The sequence below is a fragment of the Synchiropus splendidus genome, chromosome 9 (genome assembly GCF_027744825.2).
Source record: "Synchiropus splendidus isolate RoL2022-P1 chromosome 9, RoL_Sspl_1.0, whole genome shotgun sequence".
In the NCBI taxonomy this organism is placed as follows: domain Eukaryota; kingdom Metazoa; phylum Chordata; class Actinopteri; order Syngnathiformes; family Callionymidae; genus Synchiropus; species Synchiropus splendidus.
In genome coordinates, this window is record NC_071342.1 from 11587577 (window position 1) to 11609691 (window position 22115).

Consider the following 22115-nt stretch of genomic DNA (forward strand, 5'->3'; position numbering starts at 1 on the left):
TGAGCTCCACACTTCTGAAATAAGCTGCTCTGTGATGTAGGCGTTCAAACTTCAAAAGAATTTAATACCAACTTCTGTGTTCACATCGATGTGAGGTGAAGATTCCTCCGACCGACAGCCTTGTATTTATGGATTTGTGAGTCTATAACTCAGTGTGTGATCACATAACCAAGTCTGAGAGTCGACTCTCGCACCAATATCTGCCTATAACGCAGCAAAAACAGTTGCATTCAGACCAAAAACTTGCACATGCATGTGCAGTAAGACATGGAAAGTAGATGAGGAGAAGACGGATCATTGTGAAGCTGATTTTCAATAAAAATGGACCTCAGTCAGACAGCAATTACAAAGTGAAAAGGATTAAACCTGTAGAATATACAGTGTGACTGAGGTGTTTCAGCTTGTTCACATGTTCATTCCAAACATCTTCACTCTTAATAACAGAAACAGCTCATGATTGAGACAGTTAAGAGCCGTGAAGAAACCACCTCCTCAGTCCAAAGTCCAATCCCATCCTACACTTGGAGGGAGAGGAAGTTTTTGGCGCCTACCTTGGCTGAGCGTTCCCATGAGGAAGCGGTAGAAATAGCGAGCCACCTTGGTGAGCTGCCTCTTGCACCTTTTCCGGCACTGGCTCATGTTGACGGCGGCGTTTGGGGAAGCTGCTGCTGCTGCTGGTCGGTGGAGGAGCAGGATCTCAAGGTAGAAACAGCACGGTGAGTGTGCGGAGGGGGGGGAAGTCTGATTGCCTCTCTTCTCCTCCTCACTCACTCCTTCCTCCCTTGGACGTTCGCTCTCTCTATCTCTCCCTTCTTCTCTCCACCTGTAGGGCGCTGGTTGTCAATCAGCCTCAGACGCTGCGTCTCTGCCGCCTCACGTTCTGAGGAGCATTTCTCTCCGCTCTTATTGGCTGACAGGGAAGCGTGGTGGACAAATTAAGGGGCGGAACAGCGTGTATGTGAGCAGGCGTGTGCGAGGGAAAAATACTACGATGATGCTGGCTTGAGTGGCAGCTGGTGGTTTTACTCGCTGCTGCGCACACAACCTCTGAGTGTGTGTTTTCACGCCAGCAGGCAGTGGAGTAAAGTGACAGCAGAAAAACAAAACCCTTTAATTAGCCTCTCATCTTTCCGACCGCTCTGGCTCCTATTAATATTATTCATAACCCACAGAAAAGACGAGGTGACAGTAGGAAAGTGGAGGTGCGAGAGGAGACGCGCACAAGAAGGTGGAATGTATAAATAATCTGTTCCCAATCTCTCGCCGCTGTGATCAAACACAAGATTCCTCACTTTTGTCAAACCACTTGTACGTATTGGTTTGACTTGCACAGCAGATAAACGTCAGACCTTTTTGTTTTGCTCTTAAATTAATAAAATCACCACACAAAATTAAAAACAGATAACAGAAACATGAGTCCATATCAGGAATGTGCACAGTAAATGATCAATAAAGTAAGAAAGCTCTTCTGTTCATCATGTGTGATACTTCACGACTTTGGCAGGTTCCTTGAGCCACACAATCTGTGCTTCTGCTGGTGTCACAATTCGGACAAATGTTGAATTCATTCCTGCAACAATATTTGTGCTGCTCCAACTGGAAACAGACTGTGAAAAATCTGCTTTGCTGTTGATCACATAACCATTTAGCAGAAACGAAAACACAGCATGAGCGACCAAACCAAGTAACGTTCTAAAACTGCTACTTGAGCATCCACTGTTTTGGACGAAGAGCGCTGGAGGTACCGCGAAAAAGAGGATGTGATAATGGAGGACATGAAGAGGACAAGAGCGACTGGGGAGGATGACCAAGATAGAGAGATTAAGCCATGGAAGCTGACTTGCCGTGGCAACCCTGGATGGGAAACACCTGAAGGTAAAATTACGTCGCTTGCCACATTTACTCTTGGAGATGCTGGCCATGGGCATTGAGCCTGACATGTTGGACTCATTCCATCTGCTCATATTTCAGATCAGTTTCTCACATTTCACTTCACATTCCCTCAGTTTTCCTCCCATCTCAAACATGCCTACATGTGTCTGGAGGGAAGCTTGTTTATCCTACTTTGTGGGGACATTTGGCTGGACCCCACAAGGTTAAGGCTCAATTTGTGGCAAGACTTCTCCTCCTAATCTGTCGTACTCTGGAGCCAACACGTCATAATGACATTCTTAAATACATCAACATGCCTCAATGGAGTTGGGCGACTTTTGTTATGATGCAGAGAAGGTGACAGTTTATCAGCCGTCCAGGTGAATTTCTGTCAGCTCGAACCCGACCTCACAATACCTCATTTTGCAACCTCAAAGATCCTTTTTCTATTTTTGCAGTTGGTCCAACAGGCTAAGTAGGAGACGATGAAACAGAGCTGAAATTGAGAATTGTTCGGAAGTCAGAGAAGAAATATTTGACCCTGCTATAAATACTGCGAACACAGAGGCTATTTCAAACACACATTATTATGTTAATGAATTCAAAATTCATATTTGATTAGACGCAGAGTAAGTCCATTTTAAGACGTGAATTTACACTGGAAACCAACTTCAGGACAGACACTGGTGTCGCTGGCTATTAACACTCTTCCATTGACTCCTGATGGTTCCCCTTCTCCCACATTACCCTGCTAAACTGCTGCCACTCCATCTTTATCTCCAGTTTCTCTCCCTGATGCTGAATTAAAAGTGATTACTGTTACCACAGCAACCGCAGACTCCATAGATTTTTCCACCAGCTTGAACAACACACACATACACACAACAATACTCACACACGGCCCTGCTTCAGGTCACATAGAAAATCAATGTGGACACATCCACTAAACTGATGTCTCCCACAATCTCAGATGTCAGATTACAGGCCATCATCATCGTCATTTAGAGAAAAAAAAAAAAACAGTCACGTATTGAAATGAACCATAATGCACGCAGGCGGAGTCGTTTGTTGTGGTTTGCACAGCTGGATCACGTGACTTGCCTCCATAAACATACAAAGATTATGCAAATGCAGGGAGTAGCAACCAGCAAAAAGGTGCAACACTTCAGCAACACACAAAGATGTTCACGCTGCAGTGTTCTAAAACGGAAAGGGCTTAATGTCCTCTGAATAGCACTCATCACAAAAACTGAAATAGAATCTAGTTGCTATCTAGTCTCATTGCTGGGTTATAAAAACAACATTAAAATGCCATTTTGGGACATTTGGTGCGGAGTTGTGCGTTTGTGTCCTGATGTGCACATTACAGCGGCCAAGACGTCATCTACCGTCAGACGCTCTCACTTGTTCTTCTTCACCAACTTAAGCATTAACAGCTGAGAAAATACAGTTTCCACCAGACAAAACTCTCAATGAAGCTTCATGAAGCACTGGTCTTTTTCTAAAGCCACTAGAGGGCATTCTGTACTGTGGTCTTTGAATGAATATGCTATGTAAAATCACGTACCAAGCCCTGAAAATGGTTTCATGAAGCTTCGTCAGTTCATCACTATTCTTTAGTACAGACCAGGGCAACAGACCATTAGTAATATCTATTCCAATTCATGTCTCATGTTGGAGTAGGTTGAGTTTCAAAAGTACAGTGGTACCTCGGTTCTCGACCACAATCTGTTCCAGAAGGCCGCTTGAGAAGCGATTTGTTCGAAATCTGAATCGATTTTTCCCATTACAATGAATGGAAAAAGAAAGAATGCGTTCCAAGCCTTAAAATAGTCTTTTGTAGGAGTGAATGTAGAGTGTCTGCTGCAGGTGCGCTGTTCCTCTATGTGCGTGGCCGCTGCATGTGGGAGGGGTTGCCGAGTGAGTGACGTCTCTCCAGAAGTGAAGAGGTGCCCGGTGCATGTCCAGCACTGAATGTGTGCTTCTGTGCAGTTTGGCTGTGACAAAGTCATAAACCAAGTAACGCTCTGTCCCAGACTCGCCTCATCCCTGTCCCAGCTCCAGCCCACAACAGGACATCAAACCCTGGACCCCCGAGCGCCTCCCCTGTGACACTCTACCACGGTCCAGTGCGGAGACAGGAAAGGTTTTACACCTCAATATGAAGAAAAAACAGTCAGTAAATGTAGCTAACTGGACACGTCTGCATACAGAGGCTGCGTTACACACAATAACAAAGCGCGTTGTGGGTCAGCTGATCGGCCCGCGCACATTACGTTTTTTTCCGGCTTTTTTCGTGGGCGTTCAATTTCTAGATTTTCGTTCGAAATCCGAACCAAAAAAATCGTGAAATTTTTGTCCGAACTCCGATTTGTTCGAATTCCGGGATGTTCGAAAACAAAGGTTCCACTGTATCTGCTCATACTGGACATCAGTCTCACTCTATATCAGTTATATATATCGGTTATATTGTGGTTTTTAATTTCCTTATTTTCCTGTAAGTAAGCATTATTTACACTTGATAAATACACAAATTAGTTTACACTATACACAATAACAAGTTGCTCTCAATTATTGATTTTTTTTCACGTCAACATGTGCACTCCACTTAGGTTTAAGAACATGTTTGCGTCATCCCACACCAAGGTAGCTGACAGACAAAGCCATTACATCATAGAGTGACACCTCGGCTCACCAAACAATAAACCTGTCCCAGTCACTGCAGAAATACTGCTGCCAGTAAATCAAGTCAACAAGGCATTATCTGACATGGGCTCCACCTATTGAGCAACCTCATGAGGCCACCACCAACATCATCATCATCCCCGCTACCTCCTCTAAAACACAGATATATGCTGTCACACATCGCGTGTGTACACTGTAAGTTAGAGAATGAAAATAGTCTCGATTGCACACAGTTGCAACAGCGGGACGATCAAAGGCTCATTGTTTCTCTGGATTCTCAGGTTCCACAGCGAACCACCTCCATCTGACACTTTATTTGCATTAACTATGACATCCCAGCCTCTACATCTCCTCCCCACCGCAGCCTTTTACATGTCCAGACGGATCCCATCAAACCCTGGTTCATGCCAGTCTGTGTTTGACAAAGCCTTGTGCCCCAGTATTTTTGATCTACAGAGCTACAGAACTGCACCACTTTATACGTCTTTCTTCTTCTGTGACTGACATCTTATCTAATTCCAACACATTTATACATCCTCAGAAGCCGACCAACACACACTGCGGTCAACAGTGAAAGAATCTATTTCAGTTACAGTCAACAGTGTCGCCATTAGTGAGGAAAACAAGCGGAGACAAACAATAGCTCGACCTGTTGGCTGCCAGCAGCACCGCTGCACGTCCTGTCGGAGACGTACGTTTGACTCTGACAACATCTTATGAATTATTTACTGCACTGATTTTTTGGGGGGGAATTGTCAAGTCAACGGCAGGCAAACGTGCACGTTCCTGTTCCTTATCCTCCAGAGAAAACCAAAACTTCCCACTGCAAACAAACTCAGTCGCTGCAGATGGTAAACAAAATGTGATCACAGTTAAGTGAAACTTAGGGAGGACGAGAAGATCATTCCTGACCAGCATCACCTCTAAACCTATCCATGCCATCATTCTGGAGCCAAACGCACAAATAAGCCTGCAGGCTAAAATTAACTTCATTGTCACTGGAAAGGTCATTTAACCTCCTGAGACGCGGCTACTTATCCAAGGACATTTTTGCCTTTCAGCACCATAATACTGACAGGGACCTGGCCCACGCCTTCTCGCCATGATATCACAACATACAATGGTGCCATGCTATATCACGATTCACGTCTGGCTGACTTGGTACAGCACAGATTTTTCTTGCATGAGTTGAGGGGAGACCCTCTGCTGGGATTTGGATCCCCAACACTCTGATGTTTGTACTGTTGATTTGTAGTCAAGAGTGACTCATGTGACAGCTCAACCTCTTTGTGAGTCCACAATAGTGTCTCAGTTTCTTCAAGTTGTTGTGCTAATGTAGCACAATGCTCAAGCTCCAGGTATGTGCTATTACACATGGCAGGCCTCTGGGTAGTTCGGTCCGGTCAGTACCAGAGGAAGATGCTAACTATCGTGGGGATGGTGAAACACCTGGACATGTTAAAGGATGGATGGATGGATTTTTTTTAAGGCTTATCATATGCTGAAGAAAAGCCTTAAAGAAATTAATGGTCTCCACAACACATTTCACTCAGAGGTAAAAAGATGACAGGTGTACAGGAAAGCATTCTTTTAAAATTTTCAAAATAAAACTACTGTACTTGTACTCCAACTGTGCAATGAATTGCTCCCTTAGGCAACAAAATAACTACAGTGTGCAAAAAGAAAACGTTAGTATAAGCACGTCATGAATGCAACAGCATATCCAAGTACATGCCAAGTATAGTCTATATTAAATATCGACATAGAGAACTTAAAATATGAAGACAATGTCACATTATCAAGTATTGCAATATTTCAGCAAACATATCTGTAGAGTATTAAATTTATTATGATTTTTTTTATAACGGGTAAAATGTAATAAAATAAGTTGTCAAATCAACATAATTTTGTTTTTTGTTTCACAAAATTTAAATAAACTGCTGACTCCATGTTTCATCTGGTCCCTCTCAGTCAACAGAAAAATTGTCGTTTTGCTTTCGTTCCTTCATTCGCAGAGGCTTCTGCACCACATCCTGATTTCTACCCGAGAAGCCATCACCGCTTCAGCCCGCCACATCCGAAGGAAGTTAGGATGAAATGGTAAGAGCAGTAAAGCAGAAAACAACATCTGCAAAGGTTAACCGCCATGTGAAATAAAGCTGCGTGCGGAGAACACAACAGTGTGCACATTGATTGACTTGTCCTTAGAAGGCTGAGAGAAAATACTCCTGGGAAACACTTGAATACCTTCTTACATTTCACTGATGGTCTTGCTCAAAGGTTGACCCCCTTCAGTGGCAACTTCCACAGCTAGGATGGAAAAATCACATTTTTCCTTCTGGAGCTGCGTTTGGCTGTTCTCTCCAGGGAAATTGGTCTCAACTCGAGCCTGAACAACGTGGACTCTCCCAGGACCTATTTTTTTTTGGACAACCAACACTTTCACCAGCGCTACATAGACTCTTTTAAACACAATGGTGAACAAACAGATTGACTTAAGACACTGCAACCACCATATCTTTGCATAGTATTTCACAATAATGCCTTTCAAGCTCAACTGAAGCCCCATTTACATCAAAAGACTTTGAGTGCTGAAAGTTGCAACGAGCCCTCCTCCTCCTACTGTGATGCTAGGCTGGCTGGCAGCTAGAATTAGACAGGAAGCTTAGCTCGAGTCCTCACAAAAACACTGTGGTTTCATCATCAACGGCGAGACAGAAACCCACGGAGATGAAAACAGTCTTAATGAACAGAATGATCCTTTTCGGTGCGCTTACTTAAACACATGCATCTTATCTCAACATGCTTCCTGCCTAATTCAAACACTTCCGTGGTGCCAGTTTAACACACAAAACTGACAGTGGAAGCAGCCTAAATAGGAAGTCATTATGAGAAAGTTTCTTTCAGCACTTCCCAACCTCCAGAGTTAACACCTTCTCATGTCCTCATCCATGAACCTCAGTGGTCTGTCCACTTCTTCTCTAACATCTTGGTGCAACTTTGTCTCCTCTCCAAACCGTGTGACCTGGTCTTTAAATTTCTCCGCATGTCCCTCTGACATACTCATTTTTCACGTTCTTCATACGTTCAGCACATTTTTCTGTTTTTGGTCGGAAACCTGGTTCAACATTACCACCAGTTTATTTCATCACACTCCTCAAATAAACGAACTGGATTGAACTTCATTGCTATCCAAAAAAAAAAAAAACAACGTCTCGGACTTCGAACAAATCGGAGTTCAAACAAAAATTCAGAGATTTTTTTCCTTCCAATTTCGAACAAAATTCCAGAACTCGAATGCCTCTGAAAAAGCTGGAAAAAACATATCACGCGTGGACCGATCAGCTGACCCATGACGCGCTCTGTTATTGTGTATAACGCAGTACGCAGACGTGTCCCGTTAGCTCCATTTACTGACAGTTTTTTCTTCATATTGAGGTGTAAAACCTTTCCTGTCTCCACACTGGACCGTGGTAGAGTGTCACAGGGGAGGTGCTCGCTCTCCACACCTCCGAGGCTGGAGCGCTCACTCCAGGGTTTGATGTCCTGTTGTGGGCTGGAGCTGGGACAGGGATGAGGCGAGTCTGGGACAGAGCGTTACTTGGTTTATGACTTAGTCATAGCCAAACTGCACAGAAGCTCACATTCAGAGCTGGACACGCACCGGGCACCTCTTCACTTCTGGAGAGACGTCACTCGCTCGGCAACCCCTCCCAAATGCAGCGGCCACACACATAGACGAACAGCGCACCTGCAGCAGACACTCTACATTCACTCCTACAAAAGACTATTTTAAGGCTGGGAAGGCATTATTTCTTTTTCCATTCATTGTAATGGGAAAAATCGATTCAGATTTTGAACAAATCGCTTCTCGAACGGCCGTCTGGAACGGATTGTGGTCCAGAATCGAGGTACCACTATATATATATTTATAGACTGGTAACCCAAGTATTTTCACTTTAAATAAAAGCAGTTAAACACTACATACGTTAAAGAAATGTCATGTTATATTTGCACTTCCACTTCCAGACCAGTACAAGTCTGTGATCGAGAGTGTGTGGGGCACATCAAATCCCTCACGCGCTGACAGCTGGGCGCTTTTATATAGTTGACCTCCTGGTCGTGCTGCAGATGTGCGGCGAGTGTTTTTGATTGGACCCATCATTATAACTGAGACCCCGAGGACCTGCGACTTCCTGCGACCTTCCAGTGGTGTGAACACAGGCGTAGCCTCACCACGCTGAAACATCTCTCTGAAAGATGTGGTGAAGACGCACACATGCATTTGTTTTAAACGCTAACGTAGCACATAAAGGCACCAGCTGGTGACTATTCAGGAGGGTCACGTGACTGAGGAGGAAAAGATGGATGGAGGAGTGAAAAGAAGGAACACAGGTGGAAACACTTGGGATGTGCAGTCGCATCACCGTCGCTGGGATTAGAAGGAGCAAATAGGTGGAACCATATCGAATACAAAGGCACACCAAGCAATTATACCCACTTGTGCTCCCAATATTATTTTGTGTAAAAGTGGAAGGAGGCTGGAAAGAGAGCACTGGAATTAGAGACACATGTACTTGTTGAAATTTTAAATGTCAGGTGACTTAGCAATTGAAGCAGATTATTGTCTGAAAAAACTGTTTGAATATAAGATAAGAAAGAATCATGACTCCAAATTGGTGAAGTCACACGGGAAGATTGCGTTCATGGAAACAAAATATGTGTTTAAAAGGAAGATAGAGATCTGTATATGTTGTTTCATAAGGTTTTAAACGTGTTTTCGATGAACATCAGCCAGTCAAGATCAACTCCAGGACGCTGCTGCCATCTAGTGGCAAAAGAGATCGAGGCGCACTTCCTGGCTCCCATCGCTACAGTCAGAGTCAAAATATAACCGACAACTCGAGTTTAAATACGTGCAAATAACTGTCTGGTCACACTTTTATATGAATGACCTCAGCAGGGGACAAATAGATAATTTTTTGCTGGTGAGGCCCAGTTTTTTTTTTTTTTGGCTTGATTTATCATCTCAAACAGCTGAATGAGTCTCGTTAAAACGCTCTTTTGCGTGAGGATATGGGAGATTCTGCTGTCTGTTTCTATAAGGCAATACCATTTAATCGCAAGGCACCTTTGATTACATTGCGTCAGTTCGGAGAGGCTTTTCTTCATGGCGACCAACAAAACCGACATGGGCCAAAACCAGAACAGCAAAGGTCAAAGATAAAAAAATAAATCTCAAGGAAACCACATAAACAAGTAATACACTCTTTGTTTTGCCCAGAAATGTCCTTTGTTGTCTGAAAGAACAACTCAAATCCTTCTATATTGACTTTACAAGCTGAGATTCCTCCAGCAACTTCAGCTCCACACAGGCGAAATGAGTCGCTCTTCACTGGTGAACACGTCAACTTTCCTGCACTAACTTCAGTTCAACGGTAGAGGGCAGAAAAACTCCAGCTAAAATCTGTATCAAAATACGATATAAAGACGAAATGTGTTTTTATTACATGACACAGAAAGGAACAGCACAAACAAGTCAAAATACACTTTAAACTCAAAACTCAACAGAATTAAATGCGTTAATTCTGTAGCAAGCATATCACCAATGAGTATACTGCCTTCAAGTGAACCCCCTTTGTGTCATAAAGAAGCATAAACAGGTGGAAGAAGGATTTGAAGATGAAGTTGACTGCCAGCATCTGTTTCTCAGGAGTGACAGCTGCGATTGTTGTTTGCTGCAGAAACCGAGAGGCACGGCAGGAGCAGCAACAGGGTCAGAGATTAGTGCAGAACAATATGTCACCAGTCGGGATTATTCGGAACCAATTCTTTTGACCGATGCTGCTTGCATTGCAATTTTTTATTTGTTGCATAACACTAGGGATTTTGTGTCACAGTGACCCCTGCTGAGGTGAGTGAAGAGACTATGAGCAATATAAACATTTACATCATAGCAGCTACAGCAATCACACCAAGACTGAAGCCATTTCATTACAAAACTATACTAATGAGTTACCTCCAAAAATGAAGCACCATCGAGCAACTCTCAGTAGTAAATGTAGAAATGCACAGACCTTTTTGACTATAAACTGAAATTATTTCAGAAGACTTGTTCTGATTCTGTCCTGAAAACACATCCCAACACTGAATATTGAGCCACGTCACTTGAGAGAAGTCATATGAGCCATAAACCAAATTAATTATTAATGTGTGAAATATTAAAATCTGTCACCAAACAATTGACGACTACAAAAACACATTCAAGATGTTTATTGAATGTAAGACCAGGCCATCATCTGTTGGGACTACATTTTGGCAAGTACAAAAAGGATTTCATTTCTTACATTTATTCTTCGCTCCCTGATGGACGAGCTTCTCACCGTCAAGATAAAAACCATGACATTATCTCCTTGCACCATAGAAGCAGATCTGGGTGAATAAATCGCCAATGATTGAATGATGCCGGATCTGAACTTGGTTTACTCTGTGAATATTTACAGGAGTTTAAAACAAGTAATGAGTTATTTGTAGAAACAACGGCATCATAAAGACATATCAGCTGGGATGTGAAGATGTCTCCAAAATAAAAATAAAAAACAAATCAATTAATTTTAATACTCAAATGTGGAATACTGGAGTAATGATGAAAATGTTTTCTAGCTTTTGGAAAAGGCATTTTTGTTCTGGTACCACTTTATAGTAAAATACAAGTAACATCTGACTTACGACCAGGATCGGTTGCGACCAAACGGTAGTAAGTCGGATTGGACGTAAGTTGAATGCCATTCAAAATTTTATAGGTTATAGGTGCTACTGTAGTGGTAGATCATTCTGTGAGAGTGAGATGCTGGGATACTGTGCTGCCGTAACTGTCGTACGTGTTGCCGGGCTGCTACGTGCTGCGGTGCCAGACATTGAATAATGTCTGGCACCGCAGCACGTAGCAGCCCGGCAACAACACCCATGGTTGTAAGTACAGGTGGACGTAAGTCGAGCAGGTCACAAGTCGGGTGTTACTTGTATAATTATAAATTAATATATTGCATCTGACACAGAAATTTAACTGCAATTAAAAGCTTTCTTTTTACATTTTTTTCAGCTGTCAACCAGCCCAACAGAGAAGGTTCTTTCTCTCGCTCAAAGTTAAAATCTGTCAAGAAACGTGCTGCACAAAGGGCAGCTGGGAATCAGACATCAGCAGAAGATCACACGCTGACGCTCACGCTGTCACCAAACTCTCCTGACTAAAGGTCTGTGAAATCACTCACAAGTCGGCATTGTTGAAAAACACAGCTGCTACGACTCGCTCCACTCCAGCGGAGGCCTCCTCAGAAGCTTCTCGCTCTCACTGTCACAGCAAAATTCTCCCCTTCTCTGCTCGTTGTTCTCGCTCTCTGGGAGTCTGAAGACTGGCAGCAGGTGTTTTGCGACTGGAAGATCACAGAGTCTGGGAAAGACGGAGCCCCTGTGAGCCCGCTCTGTGTAGGTGGAGAAAATCTATGCTTCCATTTTCAGCCCGTCTTCTCCTGGAGGAGGGAGCTCAGTTCAACACCAGGGAGTTGAGTGTGTGTGTGTGTCTATTGTGTATGATTCATGACTAAATACTTAAATCATAGATTTAAACCATCAATATTGCTGCAGACTTCAGTGTGGAATTAAGTCAAGGTCAGAACCACTGCAATTCTAGAGGGGTGTAGGTTGCGGAGAAGGCTTTCCTGAATCAGGACCATGGACAGCAGCGTCTGTTGCCGAGATGGCTTCACCTGGCGATTAACCACAAGACTCAGTCTGGTGCGACAATGAGGACAGCTGCTGGCTCAAATGAGCCAGCTGTGTGTGAATGACTTCATCAGTCCTCACAGAAGAGGAAGCCATCCGTACCGCCACTATTAACCGTCGCAGGATCACAGGTCAATCTATCTGATCTGTCATTCATAAAATATCATCAATAAGTTAGACCTCGACACAGATTATTGATGCTATTTTAGTCATCAAAAAACATAAAAATAAACAATCAAAAGGTTTGTGTTACAGTTGCGTGTCTGATGGAGCAACATGGAACATGGCTCTGCGCCCTCTCACCGTCCTACACCTGAAGTGTGAGATTAATCCATGCAACCCGCTCCACCACCTGCCTGTCCGTCTGTGGCAATTCATCCATTTCATAGTTGGGCACGACGCTACTTCAGAACAAAATGAAGTTTGTTCCTCAAAAGATATCAGCCTCACAGGAGCCATCCATCAGGTTCGCCTCACAATTACAGCGCATAAACCTTGAGCTCAGACTTCTGCCTCATCACCACGACAGTGGTGGGATGGCAGAATGAGTCCTCCCTGACTTGACAGTCGCCCCCATTTGCACTCCACGAGCTCAGTTTGATCCCCTCTAAGAGCATTAATAGCCACTTTGATTATGACAAGAGCAGCACTCCTGCTCAACCACCATTATTAGCTCCTCTAATAAAGTCTTTCTCCACTTCTGACACCATCTTGGGCTTTGTCGAGGCGCAGTCTCCATCTGTCAGTCCGCCAATGAGCTGCTGAACTTTGTTCCCACACAACAAGCAATATGATTGGATAATTACAGTTATGTGTGTGTGTCAAAGCAGCAAAAATAGAGCTGGAAAAGCAAAAACACTCGCCTTATTTTTCCGTACGTGTGATGCGGTGCAGGAGAGAGGCAGTGGTGAACCCAGGTGAACTGTTGCACAACAACAGTTATGGCAATCAGCAAACTTGCCGGCATTTACCGCAGCAAAACAAATCCGCTCGGGGCCAAAGCAAAAAAAAAAAAAATGTGTCGGGCTGAACTGTATCGATTTCAAACTTTTTCTTCTTTCTTATATCTGTAAACATCTGCTGTGTAAGACAGAGAGTGGGTGTGAGCCAAAGTTACCTCTCTGTGGTGAACAGGCATCATTTTGTAGCCTAACTTGGCTGAGTGGATTCACACCAGAGGCTCATGGGAAGTCAGTGGGTGGACAGTCACCCACCTTCCTCCCTGATGAGCCTTCGGTGAAAATGCTTGCCACAAATAAAACATTCAGAATCAATTAGCTATGAATTTAAACAGATGACAGTTTACAGATGACGACCCCATCAAACACCAACATGTCCTTCAGAGACCCTGAATCCTCCTCAATAAGACGCAGTCATAGAACAGCGGTTCTACTTTGAGTCTGACAGGTGAATGAACTTTCCATTACATCCTTTCGGAAGCCAAACATGTCTTTGTCTGTCTGCATTTCCGATCAAAGGTAGCCATGGTAAGTGAGATCCTCCTCTCGAGTCTCTGTGTCCTCATTTTCTTCAACCATGACCCTCATTTGGGTCTTCTCTATCTCCATTATTCTTCGTCCAATGTTGTCCGACAAGTATCAAAACCCCGGGTCAGCCTTCATAGCTGCTGCCTCACACTCTGAACTCATAACCAGCAGTCCATAGGTTGTGTCTCCTCTCCACGCTGATGCGCAGAGTCACACTACACTACATGATGGGGACCCAACATTGCTAAAGCGCCAGAGAGAACCCTGAACACACGCCCCACTATTTTTGATCTAAAGTTGTTTTCACAACAGCCATGCAAATCAACACAAAAACATTTAATTTTCCTTACAATAAAACTGTGACCCTAAAATATCAAAGACGGATGAAATACTCGTAACTTCATCATGATACTCCAGGGGAGTCGAACTCAATCACACAAACATTTTAGAAACAAGTCGTAGGACAAACAAAATGAGTATTTGCTGCACTTGGAAACAAACTACCAAATACCAAATGATTTGCACCATCGTTTCAACAGAACCATTGAAACACACCCTACGAATTTCCTTCAATATGTATCAGATTTTCTTTTTTTGAGTTTTCAGAGCTATTTGAAGTGTCAAATTTCTAGGATACAGCCTGTTGAGCAGCAATGTGAAGAACACTGTAATCTGAATGGGTCAGGACACCAGTATCATTGGAGATGCCGCAGTTTTTGATGCATTTTATATTACCACTGAATTTAATTTAAAAGTTCCGGTAAAGCACTTAAAATGACTCGATGACACACATGCACTCCGATCAAAAAAAAGCCAAACACATCATGTTCCTGCCACCATGGCAAGTGCGTGAAACTCCCTCTGGATGTTGGTTGTTATTTGAGCAGGCTGTGTTCTCATAGTGCTTTCAGTACGAAGGTAAGATTTTTAACTCTTCAGACCCAGAGACAAGTTACAGTTCTAATGGAAGCCCACCACCAAGCACATGGTGTTCCTCTGGAGCCTAAAGGAAAAATCCTTAAATGAGGCGGACACATTATAACCATTGAGAAACAGGAGATTAGCAGCCAGATCAGCCAACTTTGAGGTGCCCACAAGCATGGAGATATCCAAGAAACTGAACACCCTTGAACAATGCCACTGCTCAGGTCAGGTTATTTGATCGACGCCAGGGGTCCATTTGCCCTGTTGCATTATACCGAATAAAGTGGCACCGTTTTCACACGGATGTCAGGTCGCAGCCAAATCCTGATCAAAGCTTCAGGGATTTGAATTCATTAAGTGAAGTGTGGTTTCCTGACATCGATGAGCACGCACAAATGAGCATCCCTCTTCCAAAAAGACGGCAGAGAAAAGAGGCCACAGCTTTTCTCTGTTTCCCCTTTTAATCATCCGCTTCAGTGACAGTTTGAGTGTGTTCTGCGTCATACAAAGACACGGAAAAAAAGGAAAAAAAAAACGCCTGTGCGTGTTCTTTCTCTGCACATACCAAGACAATGACACCTCAGTACACATCATTATATTTCCATTTCCAGGCTCATTATCTGGACTGACGCTTAATGATGCTAAAACAGAGCCGTCTGCGGCAGAACCAATTAAACACTTTAAAGCTCCTTTAATAATTGACATGCAATTCCTGATATCCACAACGTGACGGTGTGTTTTACAGCGCTGTCTGAAGTAGCAGGTGTCGTTACCTCATGGTACATTTCAGTAGATATCAGTCCACAACACATGATTCACCTTCCAGCATTGCATTGGTCGGGAGCTGACGCTACTCTGAGTCTCTTACTGAGGACAAGCGTCTCTTTAGTTCACAAGCCTCTGACCCAAGAAACCCAATCATGAAAAACAAACCATTTCCTCGCACTGTAATTCTTCATATTGTTTTATTAAACAGCTTTTTTTGTTTCGTTTAAAACCAAACTCTCGTGTGTCTCTGCTTCTGATCTTCCTCATCTCCTATTCTGCCCGGGCGACAGAGAAAGATCGCAGCTTTAGGCGCGGCATGCAGTGGAGAAGAAGAAACCCTAACAGCTTCACAACTTTCATCTATAATAGATACTGTGAGGCTGATTTTAAAGTCAGCCTGGCTGCCCTTACTTAAAGTCGCCCTGTTTCAGCATCAAGTGCTGCACTAGAGAGCCATTTCCTCTCTAAAAGCTCTCTAAAAACCACTCTCAGAAAGTTTAGACTCCAAATAAAAAAAAAATCTCCCCAATCTAAAGCTGCTCCACTTGCATCGATCTGTTTCACTTCCAACCAGTTTTGACAATTAAACCCCAATATCTTTGACTCGGTCTTCCACTCTACGAAAGGACTCATGGATATATGGAGCAGACAGAGTAAAAATACTTTCAGTTCAATTCAGTTCAATTCATACTCAAGCATGTTATATCAGATCACTATGCTTTGTTTTTGCCCTCGTACAACTTTCATGAGGAAGTTTTGTGACAGCCTATGTCCTACGTGCATTTGAATGGCTGTGTTTAACTCATTTCTTTGTAAATTATTCAGAACTATCTGCTCATCGCTGCACTCAGAAACATCATTACTCCTGACCAGTGTGATTCATGCAGAAGTCAGGGCCACGAGAGGAACTCACCCACACAAACATTCTCTGCGGCTGATCGACAGTTTGTTGAGTCAAACTTTTGTTTCAGAGACGATGGCCAGCAGTTGTGTATCGACAGTTGCTCAGCTTGTATAATTTCTAGACCCAGGGAAAGTATCTGGACCAACAAGTGGTTTAACTTTTGATAGTGAAACTGCCCATACTACACAATGACAAAAAGAAACTTCATCAGTCGACTAGATGTGATGTCACCGTTCTCTTACATAAACTGCAGTAAAAACAGAAATGGCTACGAGACCATCACGACCCCCAATGCACGACTATGGGATCACTGCCCGACTCCAGGCTTCATGAAGTCTATTACGAATGTACCTCCATGCATACTACAACTCCTGCAATGCACTGAACAAGCTTGCTTAAAGAAAAATTAATATAAATTAACGTGTTTACTGAATCCTAAAATGGGAAATTGTGAAGTTGAACATGTAAAACAGATCAATAATTAATAAATGAAACAAAATGAAAAAAAACCAACCATATTTTCACGAGCAGATAAATGCTGTATGAATAACCAAAACATTTTTTTTTTGTTTCAAAGCTTCCAGAAACTTTATAGGGATCATATTTTGGTTGTTTTTACAAACAGTAGTGATTGAGTTGGCTGTAATTTCTTCTCTTTATTTGCATGTCAACTTCAGTAGCCGAAAACAAAACAAAAAAAACAAGAAAGCTGCAGCTAATGGCTTATAACAAGGAGGAATTGAACAGAGTTTTCAATTCCTCCTCCAGCTCCACAGAGGTCTAATATCAATTTATAAGCCAATATGGGACCTCTAGTTTTGCCTCACAGATTTTCTGTTCGTCCCCTCTGTCAACATATGATAGGCCTTGTTTATCATGTCTTGTTGTTTCAAGCCTTTGAAAAATGAAGCATTATTTGGACGTGAATCTTTAAGTTTAATTGTATCTAACATTACTCACAGTCAATGTCAAGTTTCCACTTGTGTCTACTATACGATAGTTTATTGGTGTGTGGGTCGTATGAACAAAAAAACAACACAGACATCAGTAAACTAATTGATTTTGACACTGCAGATGTTTCTCATTGCATGTGTGTTATTGTCTGCAGTTGCCAGAAATATACAGAGGGTTGCACATTCAAATGTTAAATGATGACGCAAACATTTACTCCCACACACACGTTCAAAACAGATGGAGAAAGGAGTGTGCTGTTCCTGGGTGACAGCAGGGAGCTGCAGAGGGATGAAATCACGACCCCTCTTCCAAGGGGTCCTTGTCTTTCCTCTTCCAACCGTGAGGTGTCGAGCACGATCGGAATGCATCTGAATACGGACCCCAGCTCACCTTGGCAGAGTCTGGACCTTGTCGCAAGTTCATTAAAATTGTTGCTGACTCATGTTTTGTGCATTTTTTTTCCATGTCTGTTTGCCGTGTTTTTACTTCCTGGTGTTTGCCTACATGCCGCAGTGCCTGAGTATGTCTGCGAGTAATTCCACCACCTCCTGTCAAATGAACTAACTTCCCTGTTGTCTTTCAGGTGACTCTCTGTTCCCTTCTGATCACGCCTGGCCTGTGAAAAATAAGTATAAGAGCAAGACTAAATTCCAATATCGATCTCCATGGACATTTGTGGCGGTAATGGTTGACATTTACAATCTCATGAAATGCTAACTGTATGAGCCATAAACATCAAGCTGCAATAATAGAGGCGAGGTGTGTACCCTCACTCGGCAGCGTGCGTGGGATCGACTCTGTTTCTTGTTCCGCTGGAGCTCGACTCTCTCAGGGCAACTTTCCCGAGCGCCGACTCTTAAATCGCCTCGTGTGGGTTGAGATGACGGACCACCAGGGAGAGGAAGTCCAAATGTGACAAAAGATATCAGCTGTGTCGTTCCAGTAAAAAGCACTTTATTAATTTGCATAAAAATGCACATGCTGTAAACTCACTGAACTGTTGAAGGCAGATTTGGCTGATTTATGAGACCCTTGCAACTCTATTTGATTATACAGTAACATTAAAACCATCTCCAGATTAAAAAATATTGAGGCACTGAAAGCCCTTCTTTCCTGCAAACGTAGTTCAGAATTCAGCAGAGAACACCTTTAAAAGCAGAGCTGAAATAGACGACGGAGGAGAAAATGTCAGAAGGCCAAGTTGCAGAGGTCGTGTTTTCCCACGAAGATGTTGTCACAACTGTCAAAATGCCAAGGCTTCAAGTTTGAGACATGACAGGCAGGATTTTTATACAGTGTTAAACAAGAGCACTACAACAACACCGCCACTTTTCCTTAACACAGTTCATTTTTTGATCAAATTAAACTAGCTATCATCAAATCACTCATGCAGGGAAAGGAAATGTCAGGCTGCAACAACTCGACTGTCAACTGTAAGCAACTATTAAATTAGTTTCAGATGGGTTAATGAATCATGACGTCACCACTCGTGTAATATAGTTTACAGTAAGCTGAGGCTCTGCGACCACCATGAACCAAAACATTAAAAACATGGGATTGTTTCTCAAAGGACCCGTCTAAGGACACACCACATTTACAAGACGGCATATGACACTACACAAGTATTTATTTAAAAAAATACAAACATTTCTTTTTCTTTCTTTTTTAATTTAGTGTATTTACGACAAATCCACCAGTAACTAAACTTACTAAAAGATTCATCATTACGGGCATTAGTTGCTTTCCTGAAGGAGTCCAAAGGTTTGCTATCCAGAGAATGACTGTAGTGGACTGTCGAAGGGCAACATTTCAATGTCGATCTTTTTAGGACATGCTTTAGGACGTGCTTTTGATGGTGTTCTTTGCGGGGACAATGGTCTTGGGTTTTGCGCGTACAACCTTGTTTGTCACAGACATTGATAGCCAATATAGAAGTGATAGAGAAGGAAGCAAGTTTTGACTTACGTCCGGCAGGAACGCGCAACTTGAGTTCTGTGAGATGCAGACTTCAATCATTGGGTGAATTCCTATTCCGCCCTTTACCCTCCAGCCCTCAAAAGCAAGTTTAAGGGCTATGTGTGACTTAGAAATGAGACACCCCTGAAATGCCAAATGTCCTGAGACTGTGGGGGGCAGCATTACGCAAAAGTGGCATTCAGTCAGTCAATTCAGAAGAAGAAGTGTGACAAAAGGTTGTAAAATAAAAATAAATGTCAAGCAACAATGAGGTAAATTATCCATAAAATGGACCAAGATAATACAATGCTTTTCATAAAATTGATATCAACCAATATTTGTAAGTATTCTCATTAACAGGACCCACTTAGAATTGCAGCTCGCGTTCTTCGTCGCTTTGGATGCCATTTCCACATTGGCTGAAAATATGCAAAGCATTCTGGGTATTCCTCAATGTAAGGTAGGTGACGTTGACTCTCAAAGCTGAAGAGGATACTTTCCTCAGCCTTGCTCCTCAACTTAAGCCCTTGCACATACTGAGGAAGGAATTGGAATTTACCTTTCACCATTCTTCCCAGTTTCTTTCTGGATTTTTCCTCTATGATACTTGTTATCCTTTTGTTTCATTTTGTTTCAAAGTTTATAATACATTTGAGAGTTCATCTTTAAAAAAATATCATTTTTCTGAGTCTGTGGCGGATCATTAAAATGTTCACTTAAAAAATTTGTAACCACTTTGTTTGATCTATAGGACCACAGGTTCCTCTGTGGGTCTCTCCCAACTGTCCAAGTAGAGACAAGAAACCTAGTATCACTGTGTTTTAGCACACAATATCAATTCCTGATGCTAACAAAATGAGGACTTCCAGGCTTTTCCCATCGTGACAGGGAACAACAAAGAAAAAGAAAACAGCACAGATCCATTAGGGACCACCACAGCAGATCCTCCATCTTCATGACCCTGCCTTGTTACACCAATCCTCTTCATTGCCTCCATCCCACGATCTTCATTGGTTGCCTCTCATGCCTCCCTTCTCGGACATCTCTATCTCTTCCTCTCGCACATGTCCATACCATCTGGCCTCCCTAACTTTGTCTCCAAAATTCAGCGGTCCCTCTGATATACTCATTTGTCCTTTCCAGTCACTCCCAATTTCTCTGTCACATGTGACTCTGCTTCTAAACCGTACCTTATGTCACCTCACTACTCTCCTAAAACGCCTCCCTCTCCCTCTCGCTCTCCCGCTCGCTCAGAATAGATGGCCAACAACAAAGCAAACTTGCACCTGAGCTAGTGGAGGCAGCCTAATGTTTTTGCTCAGCGGTGCATGGGAATAAAAACTATTATGTTTGTTCATACAGGATCAAGACCCCTGTTCAAGCAGCCGTTAAGGAAATGAAAAACCCAAACAATTAATCCCCAAACCTCCAAGCCACCGTCAAAAACCTGTCTGTTTGTGAGCGACTGTTTGTTTAATTCCGCCAGCGTCCGCCGGGCTCAGATCTGGCATCTTGCTGTGGATATTGCTCCCTCAGCCGCCTCACAAGGTTAATTGTTGAGATGACCTTCATCTGAGCAAACATCTGACAGACATTACTCAGTTCAAAGGAGACAAAAACACACACAGCACTTGTTTGATCACAGAGTTGACGCGCTGCTAATCTCACAGTGGTGCAGAGTGAAGATTAAAACATGAGGAGGAAAAGAACGACATGGTTTCTTTGACAGAACCCCTATATTTAATCCTAATTAATCATGAAACAAGAGTGTCTTTCAAAGGACCAGTTAGGAAGAGAAAACTTTTAGAGTTCCATGGCTTGTGATGATGATAGAGGCGAGCTCACTACCAGATTTGCTTCATTTGAAGATCCCCAAATATTGCCACATTTCAACAGATTCTCCTCAATAATTATGAGTTATGGATGCAAAACAGTTGTGGATTCTTGCAAAAATACTGTTCTATTTCAAGTACTTTGCACCGATACAAGTTCAAATACTTGACTGACTATACATCCAACCACTCTCCATGGTCTCTCACGAGGGCCAGGTCAGACACAGGGCGGCAAAGTTGCCCAGACCTTCCTCTCCTCTAGACACCTCCTCTGTGGCAGGGGTCTTCCACATGGTCCTCAAAAGGTTGGGGTGGTTTGTTTCAAGGACCCATAGGTATATTACACCTGATTGGTTCAACTACATGTGCTTGACTGGTTGGATGAAAAACTTGCACTACCCCAGACCATTGAGGACTGAGTTGAATAACCCCTGCTCTATGGTTTTCACGGGACCCATCCAGTGTCTGCACTGGCCTCCATCCAGAAGGACATACCTAGAACACATCCCTCGGGAGGCATTATGCCCTGACAGGCTTCTTTTAATGTTCCTCACACCATGGGGTTTACCAAGGCGAACAACCTGTGCCACATCATACCGAGCATTCTGCCGGAAATCCTGTCCCATAAGGAGAGTTTCAGATTGACACTGTCTGGAGGAGGCATCAACAATAGAATGGAGACAACCTCCACAGGACGCAGAGCACTTCAGAAACGGCACATGTAGATCAACTGACAAATCGAGAACTTTACCTTCTGGCTCAGATCTTCTTCAGTGCGATACTTTCTGACACTCCTGCTTTCCTGAACAATTTTAAGAAATACTGGTTCTGGTGCAGCTTCTTGATCCACTGAACCAGACCCTGGTGACACGTAAGGTGCGCTCATAGGTTGGTGGTGTTTCCACAGTATTTGATGTTTGCATGACACAGATAACTAACTGCCAAACTAAG

At 43.0% G+C, this 22115-nt stretch overlaps 1 protein-coding gene across 3 annotated transcripts in view; it reads right to left on the reverse strand.

Moving 5' to 3' along the window:
- Positions 1–22115, reverse strand: part of LOC128765372 (Kv channel-interacting protein 2-like) — a 104875-nt gene that overhangs the window by 57509 nt on the left and 25251 nt on the right. The window contains exon 1 of one of the 3 annotated variants that reach the window (XM_053876076.1): positions 552–1065. The exons of the other annotated variants lie outside the window; for them this stretch is intronic. Within the exon in view, the coding sequence (XP_053732051.1) occupies positions 552–639 (88 nt within the window). The 5' untranslated portion in view covers positions 640–1065. Of the gene's footprint in view, positions 1–551; positions 1066–22115 lie in introns of those variants that run through there. 3 annotated transcript variants of the gene reach the window in all.